This window comes from Lactuca saligna, chromosome 3, assembly GCF_052625555.1.
Source record: "Lactuca saligna cultivar CGN05327 chromosome 3, ASM5262555v1, whole genome shotgun sequence".
Taxonomy (NCBI): domain Eukaryota; kingdom Viridiplantae; phylum Streptophyta; class Magnoliopsida; order Asterales; family Asteraceae; genus Lactuca; species Lactuca saligna.
Window position 1 is genome coordinate 199,594,379 of NC_136419.1, and position 24,595 is coordinate 199,618,973.

The 24,595-nt window shown below is 34.1% G+C and overlaps 1 protein-coding gene across 1 annotated transcript; it reads right to left on the reverse strand.

Moving 5' to 3' along the window:
- Positions 1-18,692: 18,692 nt before the first annotated feature.
- Positions 18,693-20,760, reverse strand: LOC145037732 (cytochrome P450 CYP82D47-like). Its single transcript, XM_078986436.1, has 2 exons — positions 19,748-20,760; positions 18,693-19,517 (listed from the first exon to the last, which is right to left on the reverse strand). The coding sequence occupies exons 1-2, from the start codon at positions 20,696-20,698 to the stop codon at positions 18,885-18,887; spliced, it is 1,584 nt and encodes a 527-aa protein (XP_078842562.1). The 5' UTR covers positions 20,699-20,760; the 3' UTR covers positions 18,693-18,884.
- Between the last annotated feature and the right edge of the window lie 3,835 nt (positions 20,761-24,595).

Below are 24,595 nucleotides of genomic sequence, written 5' to 3' on the forward strand. Positions count from 1 at the left end.
GTTTAGAAGAGGACAATCTTCAAGTGGTAGCCAAGGGGAATTTCCATGGTTGAATTTCCCACAAATCGAATCCGCTTCAACAATGCGGAAGTGGAAGAAGAAGCTTTCCGATATTAAAAAGAAGGAGGTCTATGTCCCGAACAGAATTGATTGGGAATGGTTGCAAAATGTGCGATATGAAGAAGAATTAGCTCCATACCTTTTAAAGGAGTTTCAACATGACGGCGAGTCAATGATATGTGATGGTTGGAGCCGGGTCTTCCGCATACAAGAGCCGGTATATTTGGAGCTTTGCTTGGAGTTTTTCTCCACGGTATCATTTACCGGTGGAGTAGATGTATATCATCCGACAAGCTTCACTTTTTGTCTTGGGGGCGAGTATCGTCAATGCTCGGTGGTGGATCTTGCTTGCCGACTAGGGATTTATGATCAACCTTTGGTTTCAACAAACCTCTTTCGGGCCTTTTTGGCAACCACTCACATGGTGTTTCCCGATGGGGTTACTAGCACGGGTTGGTGGAATACTATAGGGAATAAAGTTTATATCCCGAAGTCCGCGCAGGAAGAGAGCATCCGATCCCCGACCCACCGCCTCATTCACCGCCTTATTTCCTCCACCATCAACCAAAGGAAGGACGATGACAAGGTTTCCAACCTTGATGTTTTCTACCTTTGGAGCATTATCACGCCCGACGTCTTTTGCAACATCCCGTGGTGCATTGCTTCATACCTCTCAGCGGGTGCGGTCAAAGATCGCAAAACATCGCGTATCAATGGAGGCATGTTTGTCACTCGATTGGCTAATTCATTCGGGTTGATGAACCGTGGTGCCTGGAACCTCATGACATTGATCCCGACACCCCCATTTAATCCCATTCTTTTCCGCAGAGCACGAATCATTGAAGACTATGGTGGTGGCCATTATGCCATCCCAAATGATGACCCAGTTGTAGGTCCCGAAGCACCGGGAAGGAGGGTGAGATCGCGGAGGGAAAGGGATGTGGAGGATGAGCCGCCAGTGATTCCGGTAGAGACTGAAGACGTACCATTGGATTGGTACAATATAGAGATGAGGCGGATGCAAGACCAAATGGCTAGGGGGCTAAATTTTAGCAACCAATCCCACATACGACTTTTTGACCACTTCAATATTCCACATATTGATGGTGGGAATTATCCATACATTCCATCGTGGGACGAGAGGATTAGTGCACGCCAAAGCGGAGCTGGGGGAAGTGGAGCCAACGATGATGAGGAGGAAGATGATGATTGATTTTTTGTGTTTTTGTGTTCAAACAATTTGAAATTTTTATTTTGTTTTGTTTTTGGTGTGTATGCTTTGAGATATTATTTTGTTTAATAGTTGTTTGCTTTAGTTATTTTCAGGATTGCATTTTGATTGCTTGCTTAGGATGAGGTAAAGCATGGATGTTTTTACGTGTGAGAGCGAGTCAAGGAAGCGAGTTTTTAACGTCAAAGTGTCAAGTCCGGTCTTAGGGGTATGAGCGATTGAGTCCGCATGTGAGGAAGGGTTAACGGAGTTGTGAGAGGCTAAAACAGTTGCCACATCCCAAGATTTTTCATTCAGGTGCCAACTCGTCGAGTGCACTAAGCTGACTCGACGAGTCGCTTTGTATTTCCAGCTAATTGGAGACGGCGCGCTGCTACTCGGCGAGTCCATCATTAGACTCGACGAGTCATTCATTTTTTGAGACGAACGACTGCTGATTTGATGCTAATACTTATACCACTTGCATCCTTCTAATTCCATATCCATTCTTGAAGATCTTATGCCGATTTTCGCATATTAGAGCGACCCACACGAGGCATGGATGAGATTTTTCCATGTATGACATTTATTGAAGATGGAGCTTAGATGAGAGTGATCAACCTATCCACTGCTATCCCAGGGGAGTTTGTTCCAATTCCCTCTTTATTTTTCTGTTTCTATGCATAATATGCAATGAGGGCATTGCATCACATAAGTGTGGGGTAGGGGGTTGGTTACATAATAGTCAATTTTAAAAATTTTGCGTACCAAAAGGATTATTTAGGATTTAATTTAGGAAATTTTGGTGAAAATTAGGATTCCATGTTAGAATTGTGTTAATAATTGCATGACAACCCAAATGTTTAGTTGAGCCTATATACGTTCTAGTGCATTTGTGGCTTCCTTATTTCAGTGAAATAATGAGACAAAAACACGACCTTGCTCAGCCTGAGGGATGCAATATGTTTAGCAGCCTAAACCTGAAATGTATCCAGGAAGATTTTTATCATTAGCCAATAAAGGTTGAGATTGAGCGCCCCTACTTAAGCATGTAGGGATTTGAGTGAGAAAAAGTGAGGTATACATGTAATAAATAAAAAAAGAGAGAATTACAAGAAAAAGTTTGAAGAATTTTTGGAGCATCAAAGTTAAATATCAAATATGAAGATCGAAAATTCCGAAGAATCCAAAAAAGTTGAAGATACCAAAAATCAAACAACAAAGGTGGTGAATTCAAAGATATTAAAGATCAAATTATCAAAGAAGTGAAGAATTCCGAAGAGCTTTATAGTGGTATCGAGAAGTTGTAATTCTAGATTATGTATGCTTGGGTTGCTCAATTAAAAATACCTTGAGGGTAAAGAGGTTTTCTGAGGATGGATTCGGAGGGTTGCATAAAATGAGCATAGTTCGGGGTGAGTGGGCGAATGTTTATGAGGATTGTGAGTATTTGAAGTATGGGGGGTTTTTAGGAATTTTAGACACAAATGCATGCGTTGCGGTCTTGGCATAATGGCTGGGTTGGATTGGAGTTATTATATGTGATTCTAATGTGTTAAAATTCAGTTTTGCTTGAGGGCAAGCAAAAGACAAGTGTGGGGTATTTTGATATGTGCATATTTAGTGTGTATTAAGTGTAGTTTATTATTCATATATTAGCTAAATTGTTGCATGATATGGACAAAAGGTACTTAAAAGTGTTAAATTATGTTTTTCAGTCCAAAGATGAAGCTCGGAAGCGAAAGGAAGCAAGAGAAGCGGTTAGGAGCTCAAGAGTGGAAAGAAGAAAGAAAACACCCATAAAAGGCTTCTACTCGTCGAGTTGCCTCTTGACTCGATGAGTCTGGTCACGGATTCAGAAAGATAAGCATTCGGAAGTCAAGATAGTTATCAAGGTTACTTAAAATATCGAGATTGTTAAGATCTAATACATTTTTACAAAATAAACTAAGAAATCACACAAGACATGCATATAACACATAGACTTCGAGATCTTAACTTCCTTATATGAAGTTAGATTTAGACGTTTTTATGCAAGTTCTCGGTTTAAAGTATACTACGACTTTAGTTTTGATTTATAAGGCTAAAAAGTAATTTATCAAAAACTCACTTTTTACGTTATGCAGAGTCGTGCCGATTTTGCCGCAAAACTTCGACAGGTCATAACTTCTTCGTTATACCTCGGATTTTAGCATTCTTCCATTGAAAAGTCATTTTTTGACGTTTATTGTCTCTAAATTGACTAAACTGAATATGTGGACGTTATAGTGTGCAACATCGCCCACTTGGGCATTTTTAGCCTTTATGTTGTGTGTTTTCGTGGAAACGAGAGGCAACAAATTGAAATTGGCTTGCAATCGGTCACAATTTAGACCGTTGAGGAACGATCACAAAGTAATTTTTTTTTCAATTTAACTCACATATAAAGACATAAAAACAATACCAATTTTTACCACTTTCTTTTCTTTCTTTCTATTTCATATAAACTTTCAATTATTCAAAATAAAAAATGGATCCATTTGATCCTTTTCAAACGTTTAAAGATGATAACCACGATGTCAATATCTTTGCGACTATGATGTACTTGTATTCTACAACTAGATCACGCTCCACTAATTACATGATGTGCGACGTTAAACTGAGATCATGAAGAAGGGTATAGATGTCTAGTTAACGATTATTTTTCGGATAATTGTGTCTGCCAACCTAGCGATTTCAAAAGAAGGTTTGTTTGCGAAAAAATGTGTTTGAACGGATAGTCAACACATTGGAAAGCTGGTATTGTTTCTTTCAAGTTTTGTAAATTATAATGTAGCTTTTTGATAAAATAAATACACATTTTTACCTATTAAATATATGCTTAAGTATGAACTTTTCCAAATGAGGTACGATGCTAGAGGTAAGTGAGGTTTCACATGGTTACATAAATGTGTTTCGACGATTAAGATTATGGATATGGGGGAGTCACCCGATTCACTTAACGATTATATGAGAGTTTCCGAGAGAATTGCCTGAGAAAGTTTGTATAGATTGTAAAGAGGTGTTGAAACCTTTGATGATAAATAGTTGCGCAAATCGCCATTGAATGATATGAAACAACTATATGTGGCGCACAAACAAAGACAGAGTTTTCAAAGTATTCTTGGAAGCATTGATTTCACAAAGTGGATATGGATAAATTGTCCCATGGTGTGGAAAGGCCAATAATAAAGTGATCATCATGGAACGCCTTTGTTGGTATTAGAGGTTATTACTTCCCAAGAATTATGGATTTGGCATACTTTTTTTTAGGGTTGCAGGTTCCAACAACGATGTAAATGTTCTTGATCAGTAACCAATATTCAAGGATATTTTGCCAGGAAAGCGACCAGATGCTCCTTTCACAGTGAATGTACATGAATATAAGTTTGGGTATTACTTTACAAATGGAATATATACATCATATTCCACGTTTGTGAAGGAATTTTGACACCCGGTAGACCTAAGAGACAAAATTTTCAAGATAAGACAAGAAGGAGAAATAATATTATGTATAAAGTGTCTTAGTTCATGGATCTTTGCTCAAGGTTACTTAAAATATCGAGATTGTTAAGATCTAACACATTTTTACAAAATAAACTAAGAAATCACACAATAGATGCATATAACACATAGATCTACACATTTTACTTGCATTCTCGCCCAAAAATCATATGAAAACCGAAAACAAGGGGGTATGAACTCACCTTGCTTGTTTGTTCTTGGTTTGGTGAAGAAAAGATGGAGGTTTTGGCCCTAGCAAGTCTTCCTTGAGTAGATCTTGAACTTAGGGGGTTTTCTAAGAGTATGATCACAAAAAAATGTTGAGAAGGAGTGATCTAGCATAATAATGAAGTTACTTTGCTTGGATGTGACGATGACTTACCTAGGATTGATGATCTTTGGTGAAGATCTTCTTGAAACACTTGGAATTCTCGAAAATTTGGATGGAAGGAAAGAGGGTGTTGTTGAGTGTTTGAGAGAGTTTTGAAAGAAATATTGAAGATGTGTGTGTGTGTGTGTGTTTCTTGCTCTCAGTCGTGAGTAGAAGAAGAGAGGGGAGAGATATGGAGTTGATTAATGGTGGTGTGATAGGTGCATGGGTACATGCACCCTTGCATGGATACCCAACAAATAAAGATTATGTGTAAAGGGTTAAGAAATCCTCCCCTTCCTTTCTCTTTTCTCTTTTTTTTCCTTTTTTTTTGCTTGGGCCGAGAATGGCCTAATGGAATGAAGGAAAAATGGTGTTGGGCTTAATTTCTTGGTTTTGTTCGAATTTCCTAGGCCCAATAATAATTTTCGGCCCATTGGGCATTCATTGATGTTCACGGCCCAATATGGTATAAAGGAATGAGTTTATGGCCCATTAGGGCTAATTAATCCATTTATGGCCCAATAAGGCCCATCAGGTTAGAATGAATCATTCTAGGCCCAAATGATCCAAAATATTATAGATTTATGAATTGGGTCCAATTAGAATCCAAATAGGGTTTCTAAGCCCAATATAGTTGAATTAAATGCTTATTGGTCCATTAGGCCCAATAAGAAAATTCTAGTCCATAATGGACTTAAACCAGGGTTCTTAGGGTTTCAGACTCTTTGTTGAACATGAGAGGTGAATTTAAATGAGCAATGAGTGATATTTACTTAGAGTATATGTTTTACAATAGTTGGATGATTACACTAGAATAGAATTTCCTAGCTAAAATGCTAGTTGTGACAATGACCGTGTCTATTCCTTCTGCAATCATTTAGGGAATAAAAATTATATATAATACATATTGAATAGACAGTTGAATGTATGAATCTGCCCTAAGCCCACAACCAAACAAGGAACATGAAGTAAGGCGGAAGTCATAATTAACGGTAAGAAAACATAATAAGTAAATTATACTTTTAAACACACAATTTCTTGTGTTTCACTTGTATTCCCCCTCCCCCACCCCTAAAACATTGAAAAAGCTTAGAAAAATATTGGGGGTATGAACTTACCTTATGTGTGGTAACGGTTTTGAATACAAAATAGAAACGGTGACATTCAGACTAGATTACGGGAAAGATGTCGTGTTCCTAATGGTTTTAAAACACAAAATAGTGTGTGAATATATTTGAAACTAGAATGAAATATAATATAAAGATACATAGATCATAAGACCTTAATTTCATTTAGTGCTTGTGGGAAATGAGAGAAATAGATCTAAGTTTGTAGAATGAGAAGTTTACTGAGAATGATATTGTGAAGGCAAGTTTGAAGATTGAATATCCAGGGACTTAATTTCGTTTAGTGCTTTTGGGAAATCAAGTTTGAAGATTGAATATCCAGGGACTTAATTTCTAACTACTTTGAAGATGGATATGAAGGATGATACTTGAGAGAGTTTGTAGAATGAGAAGTTTACTGAGAATGATATTGTGAAGGCAAATTTGAGAGAGAATGAGAAGGTTTTCGTTTAGTGCTTGTGGGAAATGAGAGAAATAGATCTAAGTTGTGACTTATATGTGAAGGAACTTATGAGGCGCTAAATGTAAGCTTAGGAAAGTGTGTCAAAGGGATTATCATGGGATGAAATCGGTTTCTTGGTCAAAAGGGAACGGAGAATTCGGTTATGGTGGTCCAATAGAAAGTGAATTCAGTCACACCTAGACCGAACACACTTCTTGTATTGAATTTAGGACCGAAAACAATATTAGCAAAGATTCTAGAAACCAAATTCTTGAATCAATTCCTTTCCATGACCAAATTCTCTTTTGTTTCTTTGGATTATGGACCGAATTCTTAATGTTCTAGAAGTGTAAGAACCGAAATCAAGTTGATATTTTGATTCCTAAAACCGATTTCTCATTTGTTTTTATTCCTTGACCGAATTCACCATTTAATGGTGAATATTTATTGTTTTAACCCTTTTCCTTTTTTAATACTTGAATTATACAAGCTTAAACTAATTTAGTTTTCAATCCAAGCTTAGTTACAAGCTTCTAAACAAGCCCTTAAGGCTATAGAGGATACAATGCAACGAGGAGTGCAATGTAGATTCACTTGTACTAGGTTTGGGTTTAGGCTTTGCTAGGTCTGAAAATTTCATGTTGTGACATCATTGAACACAAAGTTGAAACAAAAAGTTAGGGGTACTTGAAGCCAAAATGAATTTTGGGAAAAATGCATGTCCACGGCATGGAAAAGAGTTCTCAACAACATGGATCGATGTTTAGCCAACAAAGTAATGTCATTGATGTGAATGAAGGAGATACCATGGGTAACATATAAAAAAAGATACTGGTCATTAAAGATGAAACTAAAACTCGAGAAGAAGTATCTAAGGGTAATTTTGTTAATCAAGAAGTTAATTCTGAAGAACATGTGGAAAGTTATGATGTTGATTGCAATTTCCATTTTTAGAGGAGTATTCAGTTTTTTATGATGTCAAGCTGATGGGGGGGTCTATAATGTGAGAGTTGATGAATTTGAACCATTTTTAGATGACTATTCAGTCTTTTATGAGTGTGATATTTAGTACAATGTCCAAAATGGTTGTGAAACTAAAGTAGGACTGGGTATTCTAGATGGAATGGTGAGTGATGATACTGGAGATGTTTTCTATAATGAGAGTGGACATGCTTTCTTTATTGAGAGTATATATGGTTCTGAAAATAGTGGAGACGATTATGATAATAGTGAGTGTAATGTATAGGAGTGTAACATACAACTTGATATGAAAGTACACATAAGTGAATTCCACAGTGTTGTGGATGTATATGAACATGGAATTTTAAATAATCATATCACAACTACAGCAAATGACTTGAGGTCACTTGAATATATGTTGGTTATCTTGCAAATTTGCAATCATATTGGTGTTAATATGTTGGTTATGTTTCACGTTACAACCATATTGGTGTTGGTGCACTTATGGCTCGTTTTGACCCATATCTACATTAGATGGATGTAAAATTTGTATTTCTAAATGGAGACATTCATGAAATGATTTACACAGTTTAACTATAAAACTTAAACTTTGTATTGAGAGATCAAACACGGTAAAAACCATCATCTCTTGTCACTTGTTATCGTAATACTTTAACATCTCAACCAATAGTATTTCTTTAGGAAACATATAAGCTCTATATCAATAAATTTATGCAAGTTAGCTCTTTGATTTATATCATTTATTCACTTATTTCCTAAACCTTCTTGGGTAAATGCGTTGTAAGATTCTCGCACCAAACTCACCGCCACACCCACAAAAACACCCCCACACACCAGCCTCACGACACCCACGATCACACTTACACACCTACAATAAAAGTTTTATGCCAAAACACCAACACCGACGTCATCCCACCCTACACCTACACCTACACACTCGCCCACATGAATAAGCCCATGTAGGTTTGAATGGGTAAAAATTAATAAATGGAAGTTTTATCATTTTTTTAAATAATAACAAATTACAAAAGATCAATAAAATATCATTTTGGTTATATTACCTAATTAGCTTCCATTGACGTTGAAAATTTGCAAACAAAAAAAAACATATTTCATTCTATGTAAACCAAACCAAATAGATAACATATTTCATTCTATGTGAACCAAACATATGAATAATTGCAATTGATTTCATAGTTTTTTTCTTTCTAAAAACATTTTGTAAAGCAAACAAGAGTGAAATGATATATTGGATAACCTAATGATACATGTTCAAATTCTGACACTACTCAACCCCATAATCATGAAGGTCATGAGGCATAGCCTTTTGTTTGCAGCAAAGAATTAATTCCTGCACGAACGGTAGCCCGAAACTTTCGTTAAGGAAGTTCCTCTAAAAAAAAATAATAGAAACTGATAAAAAAAATTCTATTATTGTAAATGCATATAATTATATTTTAGAGTAAATTTCATGAATGGTCCCTATGGTATGGGGTAATTTGCGCGCTTCGTTCCTAACTTATTTTTTTTTTAAACTTGGAAGGTTTGTACTATTTGTTTTTATTATGATCTTGGTCCCTACTGTTGTCAAAATTCCAAGTTTTTTATTTTTTATTTTTAATTTCCTATTACATCATTTTATTCAAAAACCACAAAATAAAGAAATTAAGGATTATTAAATCCAAAAGAAATGAAGAAATTAATGAGGCTGCAAGTTATTGCTCAAGAACCAAGCAACTGACATTTTTAGGTTTATTTATAAGTATATTTTGACAAATTCAAGAAATATTTATGATTGTATCATTGTTTTTATAGTAGGAGAAAAGACTTAAAATTAATCTCATGAGTAGGCAAATAGAACCAATGTATATACTCAAATGCCTTAACTTTCCAATGTCTTTGTGGGTTGTAAATTATTACAAATTAAAGACATATTTACAGTTTATTTGTTTCATTGCATTTAATTTAATATTTGTTAGTTCACGTGTTATGGATTTCATTATTTTATTTATTTATTTATTTATTTTTTTGTATTTTAATTGCTATTAGTTAGGATTTGTAATTGTAAGGTGGCATATGTCATATTGTCTTAATATATATATATATATATATATATATATATATATATATATATATATATATATATATATATATATATATATTAATTTCATTGTATGCCTAGAAATTTTTTTAGGTAATACTATTTGGATTTTTATGAGGAATTTGAATGGGCGCAAAATTTAATGAATATCGTCACTTTAACAAATATACAAAAAAATTTTAATAATTGGAAATTTTCTAAATAAATAATTTGTAAATTAATTAACAAAAATAATAATTATAAGTTATATAACCTATAAATTACATTACATTACCTTATATAAAAGTTTAAATAAATAATTGATAAATTAATTATACATAATCTTAATAATAACACTGAATTGAGAATCATATTTAATTTTAGGGAAAACCACATAAGAAACTCAATATATTTTTATTTAATTATTAAAATACAAAATTACAAAAATGGTCCCTGTGGTATGCATTCTTTTTGGGTTTAGTCCAAACCTCGACTTTTTTGGTTTCATGGTCCTTTTAATATAGTTTGCCTATAGAATTAGTCCACATTCTAGTTGAAAAGACTAATCTACCATTTTAATTTGTTTTTATATTTTCTTAAACATTACCCTTTATATTTAAAATTTGAAAAGTAAAACCAAATAAAGAAGGGCCCCCATCTCTCCCCCATTTTCAAATCAAACACATCTCGTTTTAGTTGAAAACAATTGAGACTTCAATTACAATGGAAGCAACATCAACCATCGAAATTTGAACAAACCACAAACAATTCAAATTTTGTTTGTACCTAAATTTGATTCATTGAACCCCATATGCTTTATCTTTTCCATCCTCTCCATCCATCGATTATCTAGCTACCGCTGCTATCACCACCACCGATTGGGATTAACTGTACCTAGATGTCATCCATTGAAACCAATATGTCTAAATCTATGATTAAAATTATAACATTAATTAACTATTCCATCTCTGAATGCAATAGATTTTTCCATAAATGTAATAAACATAAAAAACATCAATTTTTTCAAATGTTTTATGTATCTTCAGGTCATGTTCATTGATAGGAAGTGGCGGTGGTCGGAGGTTTGTGTTATTTTTAGATACACTTCGTAAAGGTGTTAGATGTTGATTCTAGGCCGAAAACAAAATGTCACATGGATTGGTAAAATAGGAAGGATTTTAGAGAGAGAAACAGAGAGACGAGGAAAGATTTTGGGATGAATGGTTCTTGATTTCGTCTTTGGTTCTTGTTAATGGTGTGTATAATTTCATATGCGATTTTATCTACAAGTTTGAAATCCACAATCTTGTTCCTCAGGTGAATTCGAAGGGATGATTGCAACTTCCTCCAAAACCTTATTGTTTGTATGGAAATCTGGAGTCATCTTCCACTAATACCTCTCAATCACTACCCTAGATTATTTCTTCGTTGTCTTGTGATTTTTTTTAAAGATGTCAATATCATTTATGCTTTTTTTTCATTGAAATAATGTAAAAAAAGTGATTATCTTTCAAAGAGTTCTTGGTGAATTGTGATCATGGATACTGAAATATGTGAATTATTGTGTGTTAATTAGGAATGAGTAATATTTTTGCAGTGAAGAATGCAGATGTCAAGAAATAGCTTTGGACAGATTAATGGCAGGTGGACTAGAGGTGACCGAAAGTGATGGGTGGTTATATGTTTGAGTATGAAAGAACAAAGGATGAGAGGATGACTTTGTGTGGAAAAAAAGTAAGGATGAGAGAGAGAGAGAGAGAAAGAAAGAGAGAGAGAGAGATGGGCCTCTTATTTTTTTATTGTTAAAATTAGTAAATAAGTATTAGACTTGAAAAATGAAAGAAAAATAGAAAATAAATACCCAAGGGTATTAAAGTCATTTTAGTTTACTGAAGGACCAAATCTTCAATGAAACTAGTTCAAAAGGACTACGAAGCTAAAAATATCGAGGTTTGGGCTAAACATCAGAAAAAATGCATACCACATGGATCGTTTTTTCAGTTTTGACTTCTTATAAAAATAACTACATTATTTTTTAGTGCACTGAAACCTGTATATTTTCTGAAAGTCTTATTATGTTTTTTTGACTTTAGAAAATCTATTTTTATATAAGCATTAGAAAAACCACTATATTATTTTTTTTAGTGCATCAAAACCCTTATCTTTTTGAAAATTTTTAATCTAATGAAAATTAACCATCAAATCGTTGAGAATCGATTACCTATCATTTTTTCTTTCCATGGTTTACCAAACTCAAAGCCTTAAATTAGTCATTTTGAAAAAAATATAAATGTTTTAGTATACAAAAAAATAAATAATATAATGGTTTATTTAAGGATTTTATGTAAATATCTTGGGTTTTCCTAAAGTTTTCTCTTACTTTGATTTACAACACTGGTGGGTAGCATCCATTAAATTATATAATTTTAATAGATATTGTCATATAATTCAAAATCATTAGGGTTTTATATTAAAAAAATATTACTATAAAAAGTTACTATTTTTTAGTCAATATCAATAAACTAACTTTTTTCAACCCATACTTCCGAATTTTAACAATAAAATTTTATTATGTGCAAAAGACTACGAATACGATGAAGACTCTACTTTCGATAAAGACTGGAAGGACAATTTTCAAACTATTAGGCAAATTTGTCAAACTAATTAAACACAATTGGGTCATATGTTTGGCCGGCAAAACTGCGCCCTTTTCCGTTTCGGGCGAAATGATTTGCGCCACCAAAATTGGGATACTTCCACATTTTTGGATTGAACCATTTTTAGAGGAGTATTCATTTTTTACGAGTGTGATATTGAGTACAATGCCCAAAATTGTTATGAAACTCAAGTAGGAGTGGGTATCCTAGATGGAATGGTGAGTGATGATACCGGAGATGTTTTCTATAGTGACAATGGACATGCTTTCTTTATTGAGAGTATATATGGTTCTAAAAACAATGGAGATGATTATGATGATGGTGACTACAATGTATAGGGGTGTAACGTACAACTTGATGTGGATGTAGACAGGAGTGAATTCCATATTGTTGTGGATGTATATGAACATGGAATTTCAAAAAAATAATATCACAACTACAGGAAATGACATAGTTGATGAAGAGTCAGAAGTTGTTGATAGTGATGATTATCACTTTGCAGAATTTCACGAAGATAATAGGAAGACACTCCTTAAGGACTTGAGTAGGTCAACTACATGCACACATGGGGAGCTTCATCTAAAACCATTCAGGGTGGGTCAAACCTTCAAAAAAAAAGGTGGAAGTTCAAAATTTCATGTATTCACATATTATACAAACAAGGAGGTCCCTATACATAAAAAATGATAAAATCAAGATGAGGGTGAAAATGTGAAGGTGTTGTAGGTTAATTTTTTGTAAAGTGTAAGATATGTGCGGAGCCAACCTTAATCTATGTATTTTTTAGTGCACTTTAGGTTACTTGAATATATGTTGGTTATCTTGAAAATTTTTCAATCATATTGGTGTTAATATGTTGGTTATGTTTCACGTTTACAACCATATTGGTGTTGGTGCACTTATGGTTCGTTTTGACCCATATCTACATTAGATGGATGTAGAAATTGTTTATATAAATGGAAACATTCATGAAATGATTTACATAGTTTTACTATAAAACTTAAACTTTGTATTGAGAGATCAAACATGGTAAAAACCATCATTTCTTGTCACTCGTTATCGTAATACTTTACCATCTCAACCAATAGTATTTCTTCAGGAAACATATAAGCTCTATTAGCTATAGTCAAATGCATTGTAAGAATCTTGCTATTTTTTGGCTTTATGCGTATGACATTCACTATCTATACAACATTCATCCTTCTAGATGCAACATCAATAAATTTTTGCAAGTTAGCTCTTTGATTAATTTTATATATTCACTTATTTCTTGAACCTTCTTGGTTAAATGCGTTGTAAGAATCTCGCACCGACCTCACCGCCACACCCACACAAACACCCCCACACACCAGCCTCACCACACCCATGCTCACACTTACAAACCTAAGATAAAAGGCTTATTCCAAAACACCAACACCGACATCATCCCACCCTACACCTACACCTACACACACTCGCCCACATGAATAAGCCCATGTAGGTTTGAATGGGTGAAAATTAATAAATGGAAGTTTTATCATTTTTTTAAATAATAACAAATTACAAAAAAAAAATCAATAAAATATCATTTTGGTTATATTACCTAATTAATTTTCAATGACGTTGACAAATTTGCAAAACAAAACAAAAAACATATTTCATTCTATGCGAACCTAACCAAACACAAAAGATATTTCATTCTATGTGAACCAACCATATAAACAATTGCAATTCATTTCACATTTTTTTTTCTTTCTAAAAACATTTTGTAAAACAAACATGAGAGAAATGATATATTGGATAACCTATTAATACATGCTCAAATTCCGACACTGCTCAGCCCCATAATCATGAAGATTATAAGGCACAACCTTATGTTTGCAGCAAAGAATTAATCGGTGCACGAAGTTAGCCCGAAACTTTCGTTAAGGATGTTCCTTTCCAAAAAATAAATAATAGAAACTGATAAAAAAACTCAATTATTATAAATGCATATAATTATATTTTACCCTTATTGATATAGATCCATACAAGGACGAGAAACCGAGACACATGAAGATCAAATCGAGAGGGGTTGGTGTAGAGAGAGATAAACACCTGGGAAGATAGACGCAGAGCCGGTCCAGATGGTGGGCAACCTGGGTGACTGCCCAGGGCCCACGATTCAAGAGAGCCCAAAATTTATGGGCTATGTAGTTTATATATATAAAAAAATTATTACCTAAATGATTTTGAGGACTTAAAGTTGGTTGAAACTCAATTTAGCTCAAAATATAAACAATTTAGTTTGTTTTTTATTTATAATCGAAAACTTATATATTGAAGAGTAATGATATTTTTTTAAATCTTTATTATATTTGTATTTGAGGGGCCATTTTTTTCTTTTCGCCCCGGGCCCCATATATGTTTGGACCGGCCCTGGATAGACGACATGATTGAAAACATAAGATAGAGAGGAGAGAAAAGAAAACTATGCACAAAGGAAAATCAAATCGAGGCTCAGTTTTCATACATCAGATGTGGGCCTTGTATCATCAATAACCCAATACAAAAAAGGCATTATCATGTTAATCGATTAGGATTTAGGAGAGAGTGGTAAAGTTTAAATTGTGAAAAACAAAAAAATGGAGGCAAATTCGCAAATGTGAGGTGGTAATCATGGAAAACGAGGAGTTTTGGCGTCCTAGGGTATGGAAAAACAGGAGATGCGATAATGAAGAAAAGAAAGTGGTTATCTAAGTTAGGTATTACGTCAATATTCGTTATGGTATGTTGTTTGGATTACAGATGATATTCATCCAAAATTTCTTTCTTGTTGATAATGCTATGTAGTTTCTGTTTCCATGGCTGATTAGAATTATGGGATATGGCCCTGGTTGATTATTTAATTCCCATTCGTTATATCTTTTAGTAGGGTTGTAGTCAAATTTAGTGCTATCTTGAAAAAGATCAAACAACTATTATCATATTGCGAGAGATAGAATTTCACCCATTAGTAGGAAGAAAATCTCTGAATATTAAAAAACAGGAGTTTTTGTAACCTATTGAAATGTCTATATACATTTGTTGATAGGTAAGGTTTATTATATTTGTTTGATTTTGTAGGAGTCATAATAAGTTCAGTGCCATTTAATTTTTCTTATAGTAGTATATTGCCATTTTTAACTGATAATAAGTTCATTGCTATTAAAATCAAACATGGACACGGGCGGATTCAGAGGCCTAGCAATAGGGATGATGATCTCAATAGTTTTTGGAAACTTTTTTTTGTAGTGTTAACTTGAATGGAATATCTTAAGTATTTAAATGACTCCCTCAATGATATGTTGGTTTAAGTTGTAAAGAGATAAGTAAATGTATGACGTTTAGCTTTTTCACATTCAGAACATATATTTATTGTATGTTCACGAAATGGGATGGTCTTTTCTATAAGTTTATTGTGTGATATGTGCAAGTATATTTAGGTGTAAGCATCACTCCTGACTGAGTAGTTATTATGCTGTACATGATAAAAACAATTAGTATAAAAAAACTATAAGTATCAAACTTGACTAACTGGAATATAAATGAGCATTTCTCACTGAGATAGAGGGTGATCATTAAGTGGGGATGAATTAAATGTAAAAAACCTGGTTGTTGACAAATGGGTCTTATATCCAGGTGCGAAGCCAAGATTTAAGGATAAATGGGTTAATAGTCTCACATCGCCAAAATATAATAAAGTAATAGTCTAAATTAAAAAAAAAACATAGAATTACGAAACATTATTTAAAACAAATGGCGTATTCTTATAATTTACTTACAAATTGATATATATCACTATTAATTAATAGCCAATTAAATTAAAATGAAAGACGTTAAGGCGGCGGTTGGCCTCATAGTTCTCATATTTTGTTGACTCTTTGTTTTATATTTGTATAATAATAATTGTTTTTTTTTTTTAAATAACTGAGTGGGCTCTAGCATTATCAATTGATGGATGTGGGATTGTGGGTTAAGAGTTTTACCATTGGCTTATCTTATCAATAACATATAGTTGCAATTTGGAAAGAGATTTAGGGTGGGGGGTTAAGCACCTCGCAGCCCCCCTATTGTTTCCGCCACTGCTTATATCCCTCTTAAATGCACACCCTAAAGCCACAGAACACACTTTCATTTGCAAAATCGGATCATATAATTGTACTATTAAAAGATCCGGTTGTATCATTAGTTGTTTATATCAGTCATATAACCCAGTTCCTTACTTTAAACCGGGTCATAAAACTTTCACCCTTATAAGTCCCGGTTGTATCATTAGTTGTTTATATCAATCATATAACCCGGTTCCTTACTTTAAACCGGGTCATAAAACTTTCACCCTTATAAGTCCCGGTTGTTTATATCAATCATATAACCCGGTTCCTTACTTTAAACCGGGTTATAAAACTTTCACCCTTATAAGTCCCCATTTTTTACAATATATCCCGATTTTCCAAAAACCGGATTCTATTAATTGTAAGTTTTTGACAAAACTGCAAATTTGGTCCTTTGGTATTCAAAAACCCTTAGATAGGGTCCAAAATGTTTCCAACTTGCATGGAAAGTTTAAAATAAAGGTTTTTCTGGGTTTTTGGTCCCTGATACACTTGAAAAGTCGATTTTGCCCATTTCATTTGTTTTTTATATTTTCTTTATTTATTTTGGTATTTAAATAATTAAGAATAAAAATAAAATATAAAATCTCACCCAACCCCTCTCTCTCTCTCTCTCTCTCTCATCTGCAACCAATAACACTCACATTTATTGCTTTGTTCTTCAACATTCAAGAACACCGTTGTATCTTCCTCGCTCACATCCTCTCTCGACTCCGGCTCCGGCGAGGATTTTCTTTGTAATTGGTTGCACAAAACCTTCCTCTCTTCCGATCCACACGTTCGCCTTATCGTCCTCGCGTTCATTTACTTCACACCAGGAAACAAAGATTAAGCAGAAAAACCATAACTATTTCACCATCGCTGCAAACCCTAACTCTGCAAATCTGAAGATAACCTCCATGGCAGGCGGCGCTGCGAAGCCTATATCTGAAAAAAAAAACCCGGAAAACGAAATGAAAACTAAAGGCAAGATATTGATTTCTCAACAAAACTTTGTCTCCATCTTCCTCCATCTCAATTTAGGAACATCAATTGCTAAATATACAACACTATCATGTTCTTGAAATCTCCAACCTATTTTTTTAATCGATTTTTGATCTGGAAGCCTTGAACTTCTGGAATCAAGTTTTGAACCAATTTCTATTCGTCGGGGCTCTATGGGGTAAGATGAAATTTAGAGTTGAGTTACAGAGTAAAATCAGAGGTCCAAGAACACGTAGATTCAGAATCGGATGTCAAAAAAAAGGGGGTTTTAGAAGAAATCAAGAAATATATGTGTGTATATATGTTCTTGTGAGTTTCAGCATTAGACTCCAAGAAATTTTTTGTTGTTGTGTTTGTTATGTTTTCCCCTTCTTCTTCCATCTCGATTGTTGTTGCTGAGTTTGTTTGAAATTGTTCTTGAGACGACACAGAACGACAAACACATACATATCTTTGATTTGTTTTTTGATTTTAGATTGTTGTTGTTGGCTTTGTTTGAAATGATTATTTAAGGAAAATTGTTTTGAATATAGAAGAAATATCATGATGATACGAGAGAGAGAGAGAGAGAGGGAGGGAGAGAGAGAGAGAGATTTTATTTTTATTTTAAATTATTTAAATACCAAAATAAATAAAGAAAATAGAAAAAAGAAATGAAAAGGGCAAAATTGACTTTTCAAGTGTGTCATGGACCAAAAACTTAGAAAAACTTTGATTTTGAACATTCCATGCAAGTTAGAAACTTTTTGGACCCTATCAAAAGTTTTTTGAATACCACGGGGACGGAATTTGCAATTTTATCCAATTTTTTTTCTCAAACCCTATAAAAACTTCAAATTATAGTGAATTGATTATTTGAGTTTTCTGTTTTTGGTTTCAACTTAAATCTCCATATCTCTTTTTATTTACCACGTTGTTATTCTTGTTGGCGATTGTTTACGTTCGATATCTTAATTCTATTTTTAAACTGATATCTTAGTTACTCGAATTCTTTCCGTGTTTACACACGTTTTACTTTGAACAAAGTTCATGTAAACAACAATACTAAGTAAATATGGAAATAATATTTTCATGTTAAGAATTATTTATTATCAACGATTGAATTATAAACCATGGAGGGCTCTTTGTATATAGAGAGAGATTACAAACAACAGTAAGTAGAAACCATCCAAAAATAAGGATGATCGAAAACAAACATAGTATGACTAAACAAGTTGTTGATAAGGCTAGTCAGTAGTCGATTCGTGATTATCTTCCAATCAATCTTCAACGTGTCTGGGGTTCGGGCTTATCGTCAGGCGGCATTGGAGGTTGCAGTTGCTTTGAAGCTCACATATCATGGAGCAACAGGGTACATATCAAGGGATAAACGAGGCGCCAGAAGGACCTCAAGTGGAGCCGCTTTGCTGATAGTCACTCCAGCGCTTTCACTCATATCAATGGGTTCATTGGATGGGTTTTTAAGCACAAATTGTTGTATTAAAGTAGCTAAAGTTATATGCAAAGACCGAAGAGCAAAGGGAATAGCAGGGCATACTCTTCTACCACTACCGAAAGGAAGCAATTCATAATTGTTTCCCCTGACATCAACATGTTTATGACTTGTCAAGAATCTTTCTGGCTGAAATTCTTCAGGATCTGACCATTTATTAGGATCATGTTGAATTTTCCAAAGATTAGTCAATAAACGTGTGCCTTTAGGGATTTTGTAGCCACCAATAATGCAATCCTCCATGGACTCATGAGGAAGGTTTAGAGGTCCAGGCGGGTATAAACGCAGTGTTTCTTTAACGATTGCGTCAAGGTAAACAAGGTTCTTGAGGTCCGACTCCTCTACCGCTCTCTTCCTTCCAACATGCTCATCCAATTCATCTTGGGCAAGTTTTAATACTCTTGGGTTGTTGAGCAACAAACATAAAGCCCATGTTAACGTTGCAGACGATGTGTCCAAGCCCGCAGCTAAAACAGTCTGCAAGTTTGAAGTTAAAAACAAATTTCTTGTATTAGCTAGATTTCAAGCAACATGCATGCATGCTGATAATTGATTTTGTTCTTTTGCACAGCTTATCTTTGCCGCTGAAAACTGTTGCAAATACGTAGTATAATGAATGTGGAAGAAAGTATAAACGATTAATTAACAAACTCTAGCAATAGTAGCTCATAATGATGATGAGATATAGAAAGATTAATTAGGTTTACCAAACATGTAGCCTTGATTATGGTATCATGGTCAAAACCACGGAATTCCTCTGGGGAGGCACCTTCAAGAACCGAAATCAGAACATCCATGAAGACTTGGCTTCTTTCATGTTGCTGCTTTTCCTCAGCCCTCACTCTCTTGTGATCCTCTAGCCATCCTGTTACAATTCCGTACATCTCTTCTCCTGTGATCTTCATTTTTTTCTCGTATCCTCCCAGGTCCAAAGGCTTGAGATATGGAATAAAATCAGACACCACAAATGTGCCCAATAACACAAAGAATTTCCTTATCACTTTTTGAAATCGAACCCCTTCTTTGTCATCAGGTGAAAACCTTTTTCCTGAAACAACCCTGACCACAACATTTAATATCAAGTTCTGAAACCATTGTTTCATATCCACCTTTACCATGTCGGAACTTCCACTCTCTTTATTCTTTGCCCAAGCCTTATATATATCTTCCATGGATGCTTTAACCTCTGAAGCACGAAGAGGTCCAAGCATCTCCACGCGTCGCTGAGAGAGAACCTCGAGCGTCAAGATCTTGCGCACTTGTCGCCAGTAGTCCCCATAAGGAGCGAGAGCCAAGATGGCATAGTTATAGCCCATGTGTTCTACTGCCATTGACTTGGGTCGACTTGCAAACACCTTATCATTTGTGGTAAAGCACTCTTTCGCCATCTCAGCGTTACTCACCACCAAAACATTGTGAACACCAAGCTTGATGGTGAAAATGGGGCCATATTTATCTGCCATGCCACCTAAGACCCTGTGAGGTAGTTCAGCTCCACCTAGAAGGCGCAGGTGTCCGATCACCGGCCATCGGCCCTTTGCTTCAGGTGGTTCTCTGTTCTTCACTCTCTTTCCTTTAAAGCTTTGCAGCAGGAATTTTAGTAGCAAAGAAAAAACAATCGCTGCTATACAGGCTGAAAATGGGAGAAACAGCTCCATGCTTTCTACGTCCAGAATGAATTATGAAAATGATCATACCGAGGGTTCATAATATATACAGATTGAACTCCCCTGGCTGCTAACGTTTTATATATATATATATATATATATATATATATATATATATATATATATATATATATATATATATATATATATATATATATATATATATATATATATATTCAAATGGGATGGTTCTAAAAATGTAAAAGTCAACAAAGTTGGCTGAAAAGTTTGCTGGATACAATTGTGTTATTAAATTTAATTAATCATCGTTTAGCATAAACATATATTTAAGAGGGAATATAATTTAAGAATAACATATACATTTCATGGTCTTGTGTCAAAAAAAAATGATAGAATCTATTGTTGAATTAGATGTAATTTGACCAAATTAGATTTAGAGTGAATTACATGAATGATCATTATTTTTTGGGATAATTTGTTTGTTTGGTTCCTAATCTATTTTTTTTAATTGGAATGGTCCTACTATTTGTTTTTGTAACGTATTTGGTCGTGGTCTTACCTTAAAAGTCTATTTTCCATTGATTTTTTTAATTTATTTAAATAAACACCTACAACCCACCCCTCCTCACCTTATCTTATCGAAAAAAAGACTACTTTAATTTATTTAAATAAGAGCATAATAGTCCTTTTTGGTAAGACAAAGACTAAACGCAAAACAAAAATAAACAGTCTGAACCTTCCGATTAAAAAAATAAGTTATGGAACAAACATGTAAATTACCCCAAACCATAGGGACCATTCATGTAATTTACTCTTAAAGTTAATCAATTTGTCACCTCTTTCATTTCAATTCCTTCGAACTCCTTTGCATTCCACGAAATAAGCTTGATATTAATTCTCTAATAATAATTGATAAATTGATATATTGATGATCGACACTAAATCATGTTTTTTGAGAAGTGCAGTTTTATAAAAGAAACACACATCCACTTCTAACTTTGGCAAAGTATAATGAAAGAAATTTAAAAAAAAATCACATAATAACCTTAATACACAGTAAAATCCAAATGCCTAAAAAAGTACCTAGACTCTGAATTACATATGAAAACTAGCTAAGAATCATAGGCCGATAGACTCCATAAGTAATCCAAACTTTTTTTCACCACCTTAATCTGAGCTTTTGATGAAAATGGATCCTTAAATGTTTGAAATGACGAGGGTATTAACAATTGGCTAGATAGCCTAATGTTGGAACAAATGATCAATCTATCATAAGGTGACCATGACTTCTTTATTTACGCCAACTCTCTATCTCCACTAGCATTTGTGGTTGGAAAATGAAAGCGAGTAAAAGATTCAATCAAACGTTAATGGTATGAGCGACAGATGAGCGGTTAGACCATAGGCGGTAGCAATGGAAAGATATGAGTGTTGTAAGACTGCCGGGTGGTCGTAATATTCACTAGGGAGGTAGATAGATTGGAGTGTTGTAAGACTGCGGGGGTGGCCCTTTAACGACCTAATTTTTACAAAGAAAATTTTCATTTTAGAATAATCAAACACAGTTCCAACATTAAGTAATCCAGTTAGAATTGTTTTCAAAACATAAGTCAAATACAACTTTTATTCCAAACATGAGAGTGTCTCGTGAAAACGCCTGAGAGAGTGTGCACGACACGCCATTATACCTTGCCCTTGCTCTTGGGATCTAAAGTACTTGAAACAAATCCACAACCTGTAAGCTAATGCTTAGTGAGTTTCCCAAAGCATACCACACACACAATACGCATATCGCATATCCTGTTAGCTATAAAAGCTACCGATATCATATAAGGCATGCATACATAAACCTGTAAGGATGTCGTGGGCTCCCCCAAGGGTCTTACACCTTTGTGTCATGGGCTACCCCACATGGTCTTAACATAGGAATGACATGGGCTACCCCACATGGTCTTAAATCTAATTGTCACGGGCTCCCCCGGTCGTCTTCCATGCAATAACATACATAATCACATAACATATCATATATCAAAGAAATATCTAAACATAACACAACATAAACCTATAAGGATGTCGTGGGCTCTCCCCAAGGTCTTATACTATTATGCAATGGGCTACCTCACATGGTCTTAACCTGGGAATGCCATGGGCTACCCCACATGGTCTTATATCCAATTGTCATAGACTACCCTACATGGTCTTATTAGAAATGCAAAAAATATGGCTGCTATTCTTGCTGAAAAGGGGAGAAACAACTCCATGTTTTCTACATCCAGTAAAAGTTATGAGGGTGATGATACATAGGTTTCATAATATATAGAGATGGAACTTCCTCGTTGCTAACATTATATATATATATATATATATATATATATATATATATATATATATATATATATATATATATATATATATATTCAAATTGATGGTTCTGAATAATGTAAAATTCAACAAAGTGGGTTGAAAAGTTTGTTGAATACAATTGTGTTATTAAGCTTAATGATCATATAGCATAAACATATATTTAAGAAGGGAATATAATTTAAGAATGACATATACATTTAATGGTCTTGTGCCAAAAAATGATAGAATCTGTTTGTTGTTGAATCAGATGTAGTTTTACTAAATGAAATTTAGAGTAAATTACACGAATGGTCCCTATGGCTTGGAGTAATTTGAACGTTTGATTCCTAACATATTTTTTAACTCGAAAGTTCCGTACTGTTTGTTTTTGTTACGTGCTTGATCTCAATCTTCCTTAAAAAATCTATTTTTTCCCTTGATTTTTTAATTTATTTAAACAAACACATGCACAACCCACCCCCATGTCACGTTAATTTATCTAAAAAGACAATATTGATTTATTTAAATAAGGACATAATAGTCCTTTTAGGTAAGACAGATACCAAACGTGTAACAAAAACAAACTAGGGACCTTCCGATTTAAAAAATAAGTTAAGAACCAAACACGGAAATTACCCCAAACCATAGGGACCATTCGTGTAGTTATATATATATATATATATATATATATATATATATATATATATATATATATATATATATATATATATATATATATATATATATATATTAATTTAAAAGCTCATTAGGGAACAATACTCTGTTCCTATTGGACCAAAATCAATTTTTTTTGGTTCATATGTTGAGCCACTATGCTACGTGTTATGTTCTGGTATACAAGAATGTTACGTGTTATGTTGTGCTCCCACTGCTTGCAATTACACTAATTACAAACCGACATCAAATATATACAAACCCCACAATAAGATTTCTTTCCTCTAATGCCTCATCCAACTGGATTAATCCATACACTAACTTCCCTATGATGACCGACACATCCCTCCCAAACTGGTGCTCTGATTCATCGCCCCACCTCCTCACCGTAGATTGTGTATGCATCAGACAGATCAATCGATCACGTCGACATCTACCAACCCATGTCAGTTGCTCTGAACCCCTCCAAACATCATCTCCAGATCCAAAATTTGGACTCAATAAACCAACTTTCAAGTTTCAGATGAGTATATCCATGATTGACCTCAGATTGCTTCATCTTCATGGCAGATATTGATTTACTAATGGTTGTTAATGGTTCCAAGTAAAAATTCCTAAAGTATGGATGAAAGTTCCTCTACTATATCTCTTATGTTATCGATAGTCTTTTGTTTTAACTTTTTACTGTATGTTGGGATTGATTTATACTGAATTAGGTTTTTAGATGGTCGATTACCTAGAGATTGAGCAACCGCCGGACTAGGCGATCTGTTTCCATGTTCTACGGCTTGAAAATTTCATGTACCATAAATGCAAATCAATCAATTAGATGAACCAAGTCCATCAGGGTTACGCTTGAGGAAGAGACCATCACTCTTGGATTTGATTCATATGAGTCTTTTAGAAGGA